This window comes from Schistocerca piceifrons, chromosome 3 (assembly GCF_021461385.2).
Source record: "Schistocerca piceifrons isolate TAMUIC-IGC-003096 chromosome 3, iqSchPice1.1, whole genome shotgun sequence".
Taxonomy (NCBI): Eukaryota; Metazoa; Arthropoda; class Insecta; order Orthoptera; family Acrididae; genus Schistocerca; species Schistocerca piceifrons.
Genome location: NC_060140.1, coordinates 383,458,562 through 383,474,375, shown reverse-complemented (window position 1 = coordinate 383,474,375; position 15,814 = coordinate 383,458,562). Strand labels below are relative to the sequence as shown.

The 15,814-nt window shown below is 40.1% G+C and overlaps 1 protein-coding gene across 2 annotated transcripts in view; it reads left to right on the top strand.

Moving 5' to 3' along the window:
• The window catches only part of LOC124787679 (protein arginine N-methyltransferase 7-like), a 118,624-nt gene that overhangs the window by 88,804 nt on the left and 14,006 nt on the right, over positions 1-15,814 (top strand). For both annotated transcript variants that reach the window (XM_047254499.1, XM_047254498.1), the window contains one exon: positions 5,600-5,923. In XM_047254499.1, the coding sequence (XP_047110455.1) occupies positions 5,600-5,923 (324 nt within the window). The remainder of the gene's footprint in view (positions 1-5,599; positions 5,924-15,814) is intronic.

The following is a 15,814-nucleotide window of genomic DNA, read 5'->3' as shown; positions in this document are numbered from 1 at the left end:
TTTTGTGCTACAGAAGGATGTTGAAAATTAGATGAAGTAATAAGGTAACAACCAAGGACATTCTCTGTAATTGGTGAGGAGAGGAACAAGAAGAGGAGATAGGTTGACAGGACACGTGTTCAGATGTCAAGGAATAATTTCCATGTTACTTGAGAGAACTGTAAAAGGCAAAAACTGTCTTCTCCAGAAATACATGTAACCTGAAGACAACATAACAGCAATAACTACAAGCCCAGAAACATGCATGTCCAAAATTGCATGTCATACAGAGACTATACTCCCAGAAAGTGGTAAAGCTATTGCTTACATCATAAAACATAATTAAAGAATAAAACTAGTACTTACCAAAATTTCACATTGGAAATCACCAGCTAGTGAGGCGATCTGACGTTTGTCAAATGAAAATATGCTGTCAGCGCACATCACTGTTTACACTATTAAGTATGCTGGTGCCTGTGATCAGGGCTTGTCAAGTAAGAATAGTTAAAATCCAGAAATAAAACCAATCGAATAAAATGATAGGCCGTGATACAAGCTGCATGCTGACTGTTAGGAAATGAAGAGTGTGAACACCAGGAAAACAAGGCAGGTAATGTGTACGCTGAGGTTGATGTATGCTTGCAGCACAAACAGCCAATAAGCTACCACAGTTACCACAAAATTAAGAAATGCAGCAATGAGAAATAAAGGAACATAAAGGACACTATTGCAAAGTAAAATGTGCTGACATACATTAAAACCCTTGTGAGACCACAAGTACATGATCATTTGAACAGTAATAAAGTTAATGCATAAACATGTTTTGATGAACATACATGACAATGAAAGAGACTAGGGTGTGGGTCATCATATAGTGAAAACCACACTGTAACTGTCTTCACAAAATATACAACAGAGAAATGAACACTTTTGCACAAATAATGTATATTAGAATTTTGAGGGATGATCAACTGGCAAAGGCTACAGGCAAGCAAGATGCAGCTAGCCATTCAGTAAACTTCTATCCTTGAACTCTAGATATTTAAAGATGTCTAGTTCTTCCCGAAGATCCAACTTTGTGCCTCTGAATTCTCTGTGCAAAATAACTGTCTTTTTTCAATTTTGGGGGGGTATGGGTGTTTTTGTTCTGTACAGGAGATCCTTTCTTTATTTTATTTATCCTTTCATTGTAATTTGGTACTAGTTTTTACATGCTATTGTAGGCATTTGTTTTTTGTTTGTTTTTATTTTTTTTTAACTTAAAATTAGCTCTTTATTTTTAAACTTTTTCTTTGTAATTTTTTAACCAATAATTTTTTTAAAATTTCTGTTTCTTGATTCTTAGATGTTTATCTTTAAATTTTATCTCAAATCTTGAAATCTGTAATGACTCATTCCATCACATGGCCCCTTGGAACCAGAGAATAAAACATAACTCATGGTGGTACAATGTTGCTCCTGTAGAGGTGTCGTGGACCAAAGGAAAAGTGGAAGGGAAATGCCTGTAGAATAGAAAAATATAATGAAGATGATGAATGATGATCTTAAGAAAATACTCCCATTCACAGTGACATTTTATAGTCTAGTGCTGCAATTACAAATAAAAGCTAATTTCATCTATCTTAAGATGAAATTTCCTTTGTACTAGAGTGAGCTTGAGAAGGCAGAAATTGTAGGGGAAGACAGATATCAAAATGTATAAACAAGTAATTGCGTATGCTTGGTGTAAGTGCTCCTCTGAGATAAGGGATTGGCACAGGAGAAGAAATCATGACAGATTAGATCAGAAGAATGAAGATTACCTCCATGCCCTTAATGATTGAAGACAACCCAATGGCACAGATCAAGGCATCTGAAACAGCATCTATTTTAGACCCTCCATTAGATTTCTACTCAGAGGACTGTTACTAGATTTGGGAAAGGTAAAGCAGATTGATTGTATGGTGAGAGTTATCCATATTTGACACTTCAATTACGACATTTTTGAAATCTCGTGATAGTTTCAAATCTGAAGAGAGAGACCTTGTTTAGTGCTGATATTGGAACTTATCCCCAAATTTTTCAAATGAAGTTAGTATAAAAATTTCTCAATATACATTCCATATCATTTCTGAATTAAGACTTGAGGTTTTGAAAATATTTACCATATTTTTTTTCAGGAGCTCACCAACTGCTGGGACTGATGTATGGTACCGTGACCCAGTAAGATGAAGCATGAGATAACATCTTTGTATTTACAAAAGATGTTTTATGTTCTTTTGTAATGCTATGTTCTGATTTTCTTAGTTTTTTGCATGTGGTATAATGTTTACGAGTAGTTCAGTGCCTCGACATGCTGCAGATAGTATGTCCTATGGCACATGGAATGGTGGTCTGATGCAATGTTTCCGTAATTTTTTGTTCAAAATTCCTCCACGTAAAGGATGAGATACCACTAGACTATCTTTATCTTTCCATTAATTATTTCCTTTTCAATTGTGATCATATGTATACATTTTTGACAGTGCACTCCTAACAACTGCTTTTTTTCCTGCTGTGGTATTTTAAATACTGAACTGAGGAGGTTCACTCATTATTTAAGCACAGGACTTGGATCCAAGTGGAGCAGTGTTCAACCCTCCCCTTTTAGACATCCAAGTTCAGCCTTCCTGTTGTTTCCCAAAACTGGTTAAGGTGAATACTAGGGTGACTTGTGGAAAACAGTCAATTTTATTTCTCTTTGTTTTCCTATCTGGACTGGTGTCCATATCTAGAGATCTAGTTCAGATTTTATACTGAAAAGTATAGTTGGTTCCCACCATACAGCAGAGATGCTGAGTAGCAGAAAGGCACAACAAAAAGACAGTCTGAAAGTTAGCTTACAGCCAGCAAGGCCTCTGTCAAAAGTAGACAACATACGCACATGCACACACTACTGCAAACACAACACACACACACATATGACCACAGTCTCTGGCAGCTAGAGCCAGACTGCAAGCACCAGAGCATTATGGGAGAGGCAACCAGGTGGGGGTAACGAGGAGGCTGGGGCTGGGAGGTGGAGGGTCAGGGACAGTAAAGTGCTGCTAGGAGTGTTCAGGGACTAGATGGGGAGTGGGGCAGCTAGGTGCAGTTGGGAGGTTAGACAGAGGGTTGGGGAGAGGGGGGGGGGGGGGGGGGTTGCGGAAAAGAAGAGAAGTAAAAAGACTAGTTGCATTGGTGGAATAGAGGGCTGTGTAGAGAGAGAAGCTCTTTAACAAGTCCTGCATGATTGACTTTGAGGTTGGGGCAAAAGGTGAGACCATTGGAAAGGACTGATACTTCTGTGAGGCTAAGGCTTTTGGAGGAAAGGTTCATGACTGTGTTTCGTGTCTGTTTATGATCTGGATTTTGTGTGCTGGTGGGAGAGAGTTTTGGAGGGTGGGGTAAGTGTAGTAGGTCCGGCCACAGAGGAGCATTCCCCTCCTGACTCATACCACCCAGGATTGGAGCAACTGAATCACATTCTCCACCAGGGTTTCAGCTACCTCTTTTCGTGCCCTGAAATGAGAAATGTCCTACCCACTATCCTTTCCACTCCTCCCACAGTGGTATTCTGCCGCCCACTGAACCGACACAGTATTCTCGCCAGCCCACACAACCCCTGTTCCCAGCTCATTGCCTCATGGCTCTTATCCCTGTAATAGACCGAGTGCAAGAACTGCCCCATTCATCCTCCATCATCACCTACTCCTCTCCTGTCACAAACATTAGTCTTTGGATCTACAAGCTAAGTTGCAAACACTGTGCTGCACTCTACGTGGGCATGACAACCAACAAGCTGTCTCTCTGCATGAATGGCCACTGACAAACTGTGGCCAAGAAACAAGTGGACCACCCTGTTGCTGAGTAGGCCTCCCAACATGACATCCTTGATTTCAGTGACTGCTTCACAGTTTGTGCCACCTGGATCCTTCCTACCAGCACCACATTTTCTGAATTGTGCATGTGGGACCTCTCCCTGCAATATATCCTGTGTTCCCATAACGTAGCCTCAACGTTCGTTAGTCATTGTCCATACCCATCCAGCCCCTTCCCTGTTCCCATTCCAGCACTACACATCACTCTATTCCACCAACACAACCAGTCTTTCTACTTCTCTCCTTTTCTGTGGAAGCCCCTCCCCCTTGCCCCCCCCCCTCCCCCCTGCCACCAGACTGTACCATTTAACCTCATCACTCTCCACCTCATCCCTGCACGCTCTCAGCAGCACTTCACTGTCCCTAACGCCTACCATGCTAGCCCTCTCCTTCCCCACCCCAAACTCCTCCTTACCCCCACCCGGTTGCCTTTCCCATAATGCCCTGCTGCTCGCAGTCTGGCTCTAGCTTCCAGAGGTTGTGGTCATCTGTGTGAGAGTTGTTTTTGCGTGTGTGTATGTTGTCTACTTTTGGCAAAGGCCTTGTCGGCCGAAAGTTAGCTTTGAGACAGTCTTTCTGTTGTGCCTTACTGGGACTCAGCATCTCTGCTATATGGTGAGCAGCAACCATCCTTTTTATTATATTGTTACATTCCATCCTGGATTTTCCATTGTTTAATTTTGAGGTTCTATGCTCTTATTTTCCTTGTTCTTCCTAGAGACTGATGAGTGAGAAACTGCTACTTGACACAATAATCACATATCACTGCCTGAAACTCACTTTCTGCAAGAAATCGAACCTCATATCTGTTTGAAAAATCTGGAGATACATGTTCTCAACCAGTTCGCTCATGCTTATTCCTGTACAGGATTGCTTAACTTTGACAAGCCTGCCAGCCATATTCAAGTGACTGCTTGATGTCATCAGAGTTTTCTGATTATCACAACTCTAACAGGAGAGCTGCTTCTGTGATTTTCACCATGACATGTCACAATGGCCAAATGAAACTGATTATCAGCTAGGTTACCAAATACAAGTATTTTTAAGTCAAGTGCAGGGTCAGAGAGCAGATATGTCATCTCTGATGTAGGCTATTTGGGAAATTATCTTGGTAAAAGTCATTATATAATTACAGTTATAAGTGCAAGAAACATTTTGGACCACAATATCAATTATGCAATTGAAGGTGGCATCACAGTCATTGCAGGTAATGCTTCTCATTCGTGCAGTGTATTAATGCAGAAATGAGTCATTCAGAAGAGAGAAGTGGTCACATGCTTTCATTTAATTACATCTGAAAGCAATAGTAAATGACCTACCTGGCCATTGTGGTCAAATGCTGACAATTAAACTTGACAAGCAGTTAAGAAATATCATAAAAGAAAAATAACTACATCAGAAACATAAACAGAGACTTGGTGGCTTTTCCTTCCGTCCTTCTTTCTTTCTCAATCATCATGGGATCTATGGAACATGATGAATGACTGCAAAGCAATACAGCATGTAGTTGTCCTTAAACAAGAATGCTCCTGAAGAATAGAGAACGTACATAAGTCTAACAATATAATGAAAGTCACTAGTGGGAGTTTTACAATTTAAAAAATAGCTATATGTAACTAAGTTTATACTGCTACATGAAGTTGTTGGTGGTAGTTGTGTGTGTGTGTGTGTGTGTGTGTGTGTGTGTGTGTGTGTGTGTGTGTGTGTGTGTGTGTGTGTGTAATTTTTTTTTTTGCCTCCAGTTTTGATTGGTCGGGTCAGACACAACTCCATACTACAAGTTCCACCAAAGTGGAGGTGAAAGCTGAGGTTTCTGGTACAGCACAAATGGTATTCACGTGGTGGGAGTTACTTATGGATGATGAGGGCACAGTTAAACTCACTTGTGCTCCAGCATGGGCACATCCTGATGGTGTAAAGCAGCCTTGGCGGGACCACTGGATGCAAGCAGTATATTACTTGCCAAAGGAGTTAACTGTTACAAATGGGGAAACTCTGACACTGTACACTAGCCATGATGAGTTCTCCCTCTGGTTTGATCTATTACCATCTGCAGACACTATTAGGTAAGACCACATTTATATTAGTACAGCAAATAAGTACACTTTGTTGCAGTTGCTACTGAACTACAACCAGTTTAATATATTTAATAAATTCTAATCAGTTGCAAATTGTAATTTCTTGTAGTTATTTTATGAACTTTGCTCCAGGCTGTAAAATTTACCAGCCAAAACTGAACAATTTCATCATGGTGGCTAATGATAATAGAGATTAGGTGTTATGCTTAAGGATAATCCCTACTAATCCACTTCTAAAAGTGCTTTAGCTCATTAACTGCAAGCTGCTTCTGTTTGAAACAATTATGCTACCTCAGAGTAAAAATTACATAAATACAGTACCTGAACTTAAATGCAATTTTTTTTTTTTTAAATCTGCATTATGCAAACACTATTTATTTGTTTCAACATGTATGAGACATTTTCTGTGGGTCAAATTTTATTTCTGTGTAGTATAATATGAAGTTTATAATCATTAATGTATTGTAGGCCTGAAAATTACAACATGAGCATTTTGTTTGGTTTGTTTCAATTGATCACCTCCCTTTTTGATGTTGTTTGACAGCATGTCATCTGCAAAGTAGTCACAAGAAAAATTTTTTGTGCGTTTCTGAAGTACTGTTTTGTGGGTAGTGGTAATTTATGTTACTGTACTTACTTCTTGTGTCATGTTGCATATCTATGGTGGATCTCTCTCTCTACTGGTATTGAGTACACTGTTTCCACACTGTTGTTTACAACATTTTGCACACAACTTTACTTAGCACATGTTTTGCACCAAACATGACAAAATGTGTTTTGAGCAGACGTTTCTGTCTCCATACTCATTGAGAGGTGCTATGTTGTTGACACTGCTCTCTTGTTCATGATTGCCTTGTGTTTAATGTGGCACTAATTTTGAATGTTTCAAGAGAACTGTTATGAATAGTTCTCTCTCTCTCTCTCTCTCTCTCTCTCTCTCTCTCTCTCTCTCTCTCTCTCTCTGTGTGTGTGTGTGTGTGTGTGTGTGTGTGTGTGTGTGTGTGTGTGTGTGTGTGTGTGCGTGCATGGATGTGCACGTGTGTGTGTGTGTGTGCGTGTGCGTGTGCGTGCAGGCGCGTGCGTGCATGAGTGTGCCTGTAAAATGAGAGAGAGAGAGAGAGAGAGAGAGAGAGAGAGAGAGAGAGAGCTGGAAAGTACTGTCACTTTTTAGGGCTGTGAGGTGTCGAGAGTATCTTGTTTTGAAATTTCTGCATGTTTGGCCAATGTAGACAGATTGGAATGAATGACAGGTTAACTGATAGATTCCAGTTTCGGGGAATTGTACTGTGGAAGTGATTTTAGTGTTCAGCTTTTTCTACACATCATTGTTTGTGTGGAATATTTTTAGTCCTAATTTGGTTGTTTTTTTAAGTATGTTACCCACGCTGTGGGCATTCGTTTTCCTGTATGTTAATATGTGCCATGCTGTGTTCTTTGTCAGATGTACCTGGTTTCGTGTGTTTGTCAAGTGTTTGTGTTCCTGGTTCTCTGTTGTGGCCAGTGTTTTTTCAAGGTTTGCTCGTTTTTCATTTGCTTTTTAGTTTTTTTATGCAGTTTCTGTAGTATTTGTGTGTTAGACCCTTTCTCTACAGCTATCAGGTGTATTGTAGTTGGTTGGTTGGTTTAAAAGGTGGGCGGGGGGGAGAGGGATCAAACTGCTTAGTCATCACTCCCTGTATTGTGTTTAGTTGCTGTGTGTAACCCTTTCTCTCTGGTTATCAGGTGTACTTTGTTTAGTTGCAGTGCATAGTTAAGTTTATCCAGTGGAGTTCTGTTGAGCCTGTGTATCATGTATCTGAAACTTGAGAGTTTGTGTGCCTAGGGGTGAATGGAAGAGTTGTGAATGGTTGTACTGGTGGCCGTATGTTTTCTGAATATTCCAAAATTATGTTAGTTGTTAATTTTGTATGTAGTAATGTCTAAGAAATTAAGTTTCATTTCTACTTATAAACACTAAGAACACCTACACAGACAAATTCTCCAAAGCTGGAATCGGTCAATTAACCTGCAGTTCATGCCAATGTGCCTAAATATCCCAAACATGCATAAATTTCAGAGCCTTAAAAAGTAACAGTACACACTCGTCTTTTGCAAATCATCTCATACAAGAAAACCACCATCCAAACAACATTGAGACTGAACTTAAGATCCTCAGAGAAAGCAATAGTCACTGTCAGAAATTCACAGTAAAGGAGAATTATCACATACAAAAGGCAATAATACAAGGAAAATAAGGCTTGAATGAAAATACAACACTGTGCAACAAAATGCTATTTGGAACACTCGGTGAAGTACCGGGTGATCAAAAAGTCAGTATAAATTTGAAAACTGAATAAATCACGGAATAATGTAGATAGAGAGGTACAAATTGACACACATGCTTGGAATGATAGGGTGTTTTGTTAGAACCAAAAAAATACAAATGCTCAAAAAATGTCCGACAGATGGCGCTTGATCACGATACACCTGCGACTTCAGGCAACCCCAAAGCCAATAATTGCACGGACTGAGGTCTGGGTACCTGGGAGACCAAGCATGACAAAAGTGGCAGCTGAGCACACGATCATCACCAAACGATGCGTGCAAGAGATCTTTCACGCGTCTAGCAACACTCCCCCCCTCCAATAAAACCCCATGTCATTCCAAGCATGCATGTCAATGTTTACCTCTCCATCTACATTATTCCGTGGTTTATTAAGTTTTAAAATTTATACTGACTTTTCGACCACCCGGTATACTAAGGTGCTTCCCCACATAAAACATAATAATCAGCCAGTCCCAAATATCTAAAAACACCTGTTTTCTCAATCCCCCCCTCTTTCCAGCTCGCTCTCCTCATCATCATTTCACACACACACACACACACACACACACACACACACACACCACACCCACCGCTGTGGGCATTTTCATGTCACCCTCCTATCCAAACCTCTTTATAGCCCATCTAGAGGAAATCTTCATAGTCTCTGGTTCAGGTTTATGAAGATATCTTCATGATCTGGACTCAGGCTCAAGATACACTTTCCTCAGTCCTTCACAAACTCAACAACTTCTCTCCCGTCTTCTTCACTTGGTCCTCCTAAACCCAGCATGTCATCTTCCAGAAAGTTCACCTCCTCTCCTCTGATGACTTTATCCGCACAACTGTCTAGGTTAATCATGCCAACCACAACAGTACCTGCGTTTTGAGAATGCGCCATCACTTACACATAAAAAAGCTCCCCCCTTACAGCCTGGCCATCTGAGGATGGTGTATATGCAGTGACTGGAACTGCCTTGCCTAGTAAGCTGATAGTCTCGCAGAGGTCTCCTCCAACAGGCACTTTCCCCAGATCTAGTCCAAAAACAAAATGTTTGTGCCATATCCCCATACACCCCAAATCTTCCCACCAACCCCAAGAATCAGCTACAAAGAAGCACCCCCTTTGTCACCTGATACCTCCCCGGTCTGGAGCAACTGAACCACTTACTTTGTCAGGGCTTTGACTATCTATCATCATGCCTTGACATGAGGGAAATCCTAACCAAGATTGTTCCCACCACACCTAAAGTGGTGTTCCATTGCCCAACCAACCTCCACAATATCCTTGTCCATCCCTATGCCATACCCAGTCTCAAATCCTTGCTGCAATGACAATAATCTTGTAGAAGATACAGGTGCAAGACTTGCCCAATCCACCCACCCAGCACTGCCTATCCAGTCCTGTCACAGGCTTATCCTACACCGTCAGAGGCCGAGCCACCTGTGGAAGTAGCCTCGTCGTATAACAGCTCTGCTACAATCATTGCACAGCTTTTTATATTGGTATGACTACCAACCAGGTGTCTTAGCGGTATGAATGGCCACTATGTAAGTATAGCCAAGCAAATCATGGATCATCCTGTGGCACAACATGCAGTTGAAAGTAACATTCTTGATTCCAGTGGCCCAGGCCATCTGGATCCTCCCCTCCACCACCAGCTTTTCTGAACTGTGCAGGCGGGAATTATCCTCATAACACATTCTCCACTCCCAGAATTATCCCAGCCTCAAAATATGGTAACCTACTGTCCTCACACACTTCATCCAACAGTTCTGCTCCATCTTACCTATCACTTCCTTCAAATTCACATCCCTTCACCCTCATTGTGTGCTGCCCTCTGCCAATGTACCCACTGTTTCCCTGTCTCTGTTCCTCTTCTTTCTCATTCCCCACCCCATACCCTCCTGGCACTTTGCCTGGCATCCACGTCCTGCTGCCATCTAGTCCGTGCACTCTCCACTCTACCCCCACCCATACCCTCCCATGTCTCCCCATTTGCTGCCCCAATCCAGATTGCTACTTTCATTCAATTTGAGGGATACTTTATGGCTGCAGTGGCTGGAGATAGTGGTCATTTGTATGTGAGGTTTGTGGGTGAGGTGTGCCTGCTTGTGGGAATGTGTGTGTGTGTGTGTGTGTGTGTGTGTGTAAGAAGACTTTGGCTGAAAACTCAATGTGTAACAGTTGTTTTGTGGTGCCTGTCTTCAGCTCAAGACATTTGTCCTCACTTTACCCCAGAATATGTTGCCATAAAATACCAGTGAATAAAAATAAGGAAAGTCAACATTTTTACATTATCATTTCCAAAATCTGATCTTATTCATGATGCAAGAGTTGCAGAGCTTAGACATTTAAGATCGCTAACATTTGACCTTCAGTTCAGGTTCTTATCAATCTAAACACTAAAAAATTGAGAATATTCTGTTTCATTTGTTGATTTAACATCATGCATTATTTCTGATTGTGTGGCGAGGCCCTGTGTAGTACTGATTTGCATGTATTGCTTTTTAGTTAAATTAGTGAAGTTCATTTTCAAACAACCAGTTATTAACTTTTTAAGAACACATTATTTACATTTTCACAGTTTGAAGTTACTCCATGAGGTGGCCTAGAAAAATAGAATGTCACCAGCATTCTAAATATCATAATTCCAGTGCTTCATGATAATTGCAAGAACAATGTGCAAATAGGAGATGGAAAGTGAAAATGGTATCAGGGTTGCCACAAGTTCTGGAAATCAGGGAATTTCAATCATGTCAGGGAAATCAGTGAAATATCAGCAGAATCTGGAAAAAAAAGCCCTGGAAAAATCTTGTCCTCATCTTAGTAGATAAAATGGTTTGTTACTGAGATGTCATGCATGATCGCTGGCTGGGCGCAGCTGAGTACATGCGCCACATCCCTACTCCCTCATTCTTACTGCTTCTCCCATTCCTACCACTCCCCTCAGCTTGCAGTCAGCGCTGCCCCACTTCTTGCCAGTAGCCTAGCAGCTGCTGATGAGAGGCAGGGAGGTGTGAGGAGTGATTTGTTTGGATCTGATTCTCAGAGATCGTTGACGCAGCAGCTGGAGACAGCAGTCATGTCCGCATGAGCTGTGTCTGAGTGATTGTGTGAATGTCTGTGTGCTCTTGTTTTCTGACAAAGCCTATGGCCAAAAATTTAGCTGTGAGAGTGTGATTGTATTTTCGACATGCCTGTCCATGGTTCAGTGGTCATCTTTACGGTGAGTTGCTGCGTGTCCTCATTAGTATTGATTCTCAGCGTATTTGTGCAAGTTATTTGTTGCATGGATTGATCACTGTGGTCTCATTTCATCAACATGGTGTCTGTGACATGTGAATAGCTCCCCATGTAAGTGAACTTCCACGATGGGCCAAAATTGCAGGCCATTTCTGCAGGTATCTCTAATGGATCGGGCCAGCCGAACTGAAGCCAATCGTTTCCCACTAATGTGTCAGCCCTGCCCGTCAGATTTTGTCTCACCAATCTGCCCGCAGGCTAGGTCTGTTTGTGTGTGGCATAATGCGGCACATTTTCGTGGTTTATCCATGGACCCAGGACTGTTATGCTCCTCAGCAGGCCAGAGGCCAAGGGTAATGGATTTCAGGAATGGCAGCATTCTCACTGCAACTACATTGTACAGTGCAGTGTACATTTTATTTATTCTAGTACATTTTGGCTTCAAAAGTAGTTTATATATTAGAAAACAAGGACGATAAGAAAAAGAAAATTGTGGCAGCCGCTGGCAGTTTGTACACTATGTACTCATATATTTCTCAAAAGAAAAATCACATAGTACCGGTAAAATAATAGACATAATGCAGTAGGTAATAACCACAATAACGAACGTAGCATAACCAACATTTTATTGGTGGTCACCTATAGCATCGGTGTACGCAACTCTTCCCCACCTTATACACTTCTTTCAATGAGCCTACTTTTTTCTGAGGTTATTTCTGAAATCATGAAGGTATTTTGAATCTGTCTTGTGACTCCAAGGAAATGCGTGTTTTTGTCGCTAGATGTGTTTCTTTTTATTGAAATAAAATAACAATAATATACCATTTGACTTCCTTTCTCTATCTAAAAACAGTTGATTACAAAAGCTGTTGATGTTAGTACTTAAGAGTTTTGCTAAAACGGGGAGAAATACAGAAGTCCTGATACATTTTTTTCTCAACTTGCATCTTTACTTACCCTTGAGAACTTAAAATTTGTCAGGGAAAAATGATAAAACGTCTGAAAATAAGGGAAATATCAGGGAATTTCACTTGGGGAAACCTGTGGCAATACTGGGTATAGAACAAAGAAGAGAGCTGTGTAACAGGGTAGTTCCTTTTCCCCATTACTCTTTAGCACAGTCTTGAAGACCATAATGAAGCACATAAAGGAAGTGGAAAAAGAAGATATAAAGCTCTTCTGTTTGTAGATGATGTCACTGGGCTGGAACTAAAATGGAGGTAGAGAGGAAATTTGATATGTAGAACACTACATTCAAAGAGATAGGGTTAACTGTGAGCATAAATCAGAGATTGGGAATATAAAAGAGTAGAGCACCCACTCGACGTGAGCTATTTTTCGGGGAAGAAGACCAAGAAAGTGAATAATTTTATATATTGTGGTAGTGCTGTGGCAATGTTCAGGCTCTGAGAAGGGTAACTAAAGAATCAAAATTCTTCAATGTAATAGGAATACGTGTTTGGAATAAGTACATTCCTCAAAGAGCTAAAGAGATCATATTAAAAAAATTCCTTCTGCCTGTTGTGTTCTATAGTCTGTAGAGCTGTGTTGCAATTAATAGACACACAAGTCAACTACAAGCCTGTGAAATGAAATCCTTGAAGTCTGCTCTACAAAAGACAGTGAGAGACAGTATTAGAAATGACCACATAAGAGAGACTGGTAAGGGAAAATGGCCATGGAGGAATGCCAGAGTGCAGTGGGACTGAAGTGATTTGCATGGTATCACTGAACGATCACAGTGGCCCACCACAATCAATAACACGCATCCATACCACAGACATTAGCGATGTCTTGCTGAATCCATAGCAACAGATGACAGGTGCTGAAGAAGTCATGCCCCTTCATTCAGCACAGCAACTCCTACGCATGGAGGCCAATATAGTCGAGTTTGGAAGGGCTCAGCCTCAGTTCGTGACCTCTGCAGAAGCAGTCAACATCATCAAGTAAGGCTAAAGTGAGTAAAGGTGAGCAGATGACATTACAAAAACATGCAAAAGCAACATGGATATGAATAGTGAACACTGTATCGAAAAGTTGAGAGGAAGCTCATATCCAGGCAAGCAGTGTATGTGAAATTGTTGATGACACACACACACACACACACACACACACACACACACACACACACACACGCACGCACACACCTGCATGCATGTGCTCATTTGTTTTTGCATATTTTCATTCAATAATGTCATATGAAATAATGTTCTGTAGTAACTCATCTGTAAGAAAAGGAAGTCTTCATTGCTCAAAAACATGCTGTCAGAGTAGTATCTGATGATCACCTGTGATCATCTTGTAGGCATCTGTTTAAGGAGTTACGCATTTTGACTAGTATTTCACAGTATATTTATTCCCTTATGAAGCTTTTTGTAAATTATACACTGCAGTTCAAAAGGAACAGTGATGTACAAATTACAGTACCACAAGAAAGAATGACATCAGTGATGTCACATTGTCATCTTTAGCACAGAAAGGGGTGCACAATGCTGCAACAAAATTTTTTATCACTTACCCGGTGATACATAGCAAAGTAAAATTTGAAAATAAACTGAAAAAGTTTCTCCTTGGCAACTCCTATTCTGTAGAAGAATTTCTATTATTGTAATGTCTAAAAGATAATAGGAATTACTAACTCACATCTGTACCTTGTTAGTGATCAGCCTGTAAGCATATTTACAAAATAATTTGTGATGTGAATGACTCATTCCACATCAGTACAATTTATCATGCAAATGATCTGTGGAACATGAAACTCACTAACTGCGTAACCTGGGTGGAAAGGGGGCTATAATCAGCTTAGTTCGTGAATTTTTACCATTTGGTCAATTTTAATAGAAGATGAAACAGTTTTTATTCCCTAATACAACTTGTAAGATTTCACTTTAAAACTGTATTAGGCTGCTTGTGCATTTAAATCATGCAGGAAGATGACATTTATTTTAAGGTTTCACTTTAAAACTGTATTAGGCTGCTTGTGCATTTAAATCATGCAGGAAGATCACATTACTTTTATTCTATAGGTACATTGTTTTTTTCTGTCTAATATAACTTTAGTAGGATAAAATGGCAACTAATAACATTGTGTAACCAACTAGTTTACCTGCAGACAACATAATTTTATGCGCACGTGAAGCATATCCACAATACTAAACAGCCAGATTACCTCTTTAATTTTGAAGAATTTTCTTAATTAATTAGGTAAGTTTGTGTTCCAGTGACACATTGTCTCAACTTTATGATAATAAATACAGGCCTAAGTAATGACTTAAAATTTATACCAAGTCTGAGATTTGGACCAGGGTCTCCTCCTCCCTAGGCGGATGCCCTAACCACTGCATCACCCTGGCTATATTTGTTAAATTAAGAAGTGATATAAATTCTTACTTGATGGATATTATACTCATGGCAGAATCAGTAAGTACAACTTTTAAATTATAATTATTTGTTAGAACATCATCTACATAATATATTTTGCTTGAAAGATCTAAGTATCAAATTTTGTGATTCTCATCAAAATGTTTAAATTGCCCTCATAAAAAGAAACAGCTGTCCTCTTTCAAGTGTAAATCGTATTAAAAGTTTTCAGCTTTTCAGTAACCAGTGTGGACCTGTTATGGGCTATCCGTTTAGTTGTTCCACTGGAAATGTGATGCGCAAAACACTATCTAAAGGATGAGCCAATCTTCAATCCGTAAATGGTATAAAATGTCAAGATTCTAAACAGTGGTTGAAATTAAAAATTCCTAGCTAAAATTGTAACCTCTTTTTGTTTTTTATAAACCAGGTGTTCGTAACATGACACTCAAACAGTTCTGTTATGCTTCCACAGGACACATGCATGACTCTGTCTCCTCGAGGAAACGACTTCTTTTAAATTAAATTGGCTTGCTTTCCTTCCATCCCAGTTTACTTTTCCTGGATACAAGTATAATTTATGTAATTTGTTGTACTCTCATTATCACAACTGAGCAAGACAGTGCAGTTGTAAGACATTGGACTCACATTCGGCTTCGAATTCCTATCCAACCATCGAGATTTGGGTTTTCCGTGATTTCCCCGAATTGTTTAAGATCAGTGCCAGAAGGCTCCCATGAAAAGGACACATCCAATTTCCTTCTCTGTCCTCCTTTAATCTGAGCTTTTGTTCCATGTGCAGTGACCACATTGTTGTTGAAATGTTAAGCCCTAAACTTCTTCACGTGACCTCGTAGTCAGTCTTCATCATTTATGTTGTTAGCATTATTCTAAATTATTTCTGATTAATGTTAGAACAGTTCTTTCAGAAGAAAAATATTCCAGTTGTAAAATGTATTGGAAAGAAATG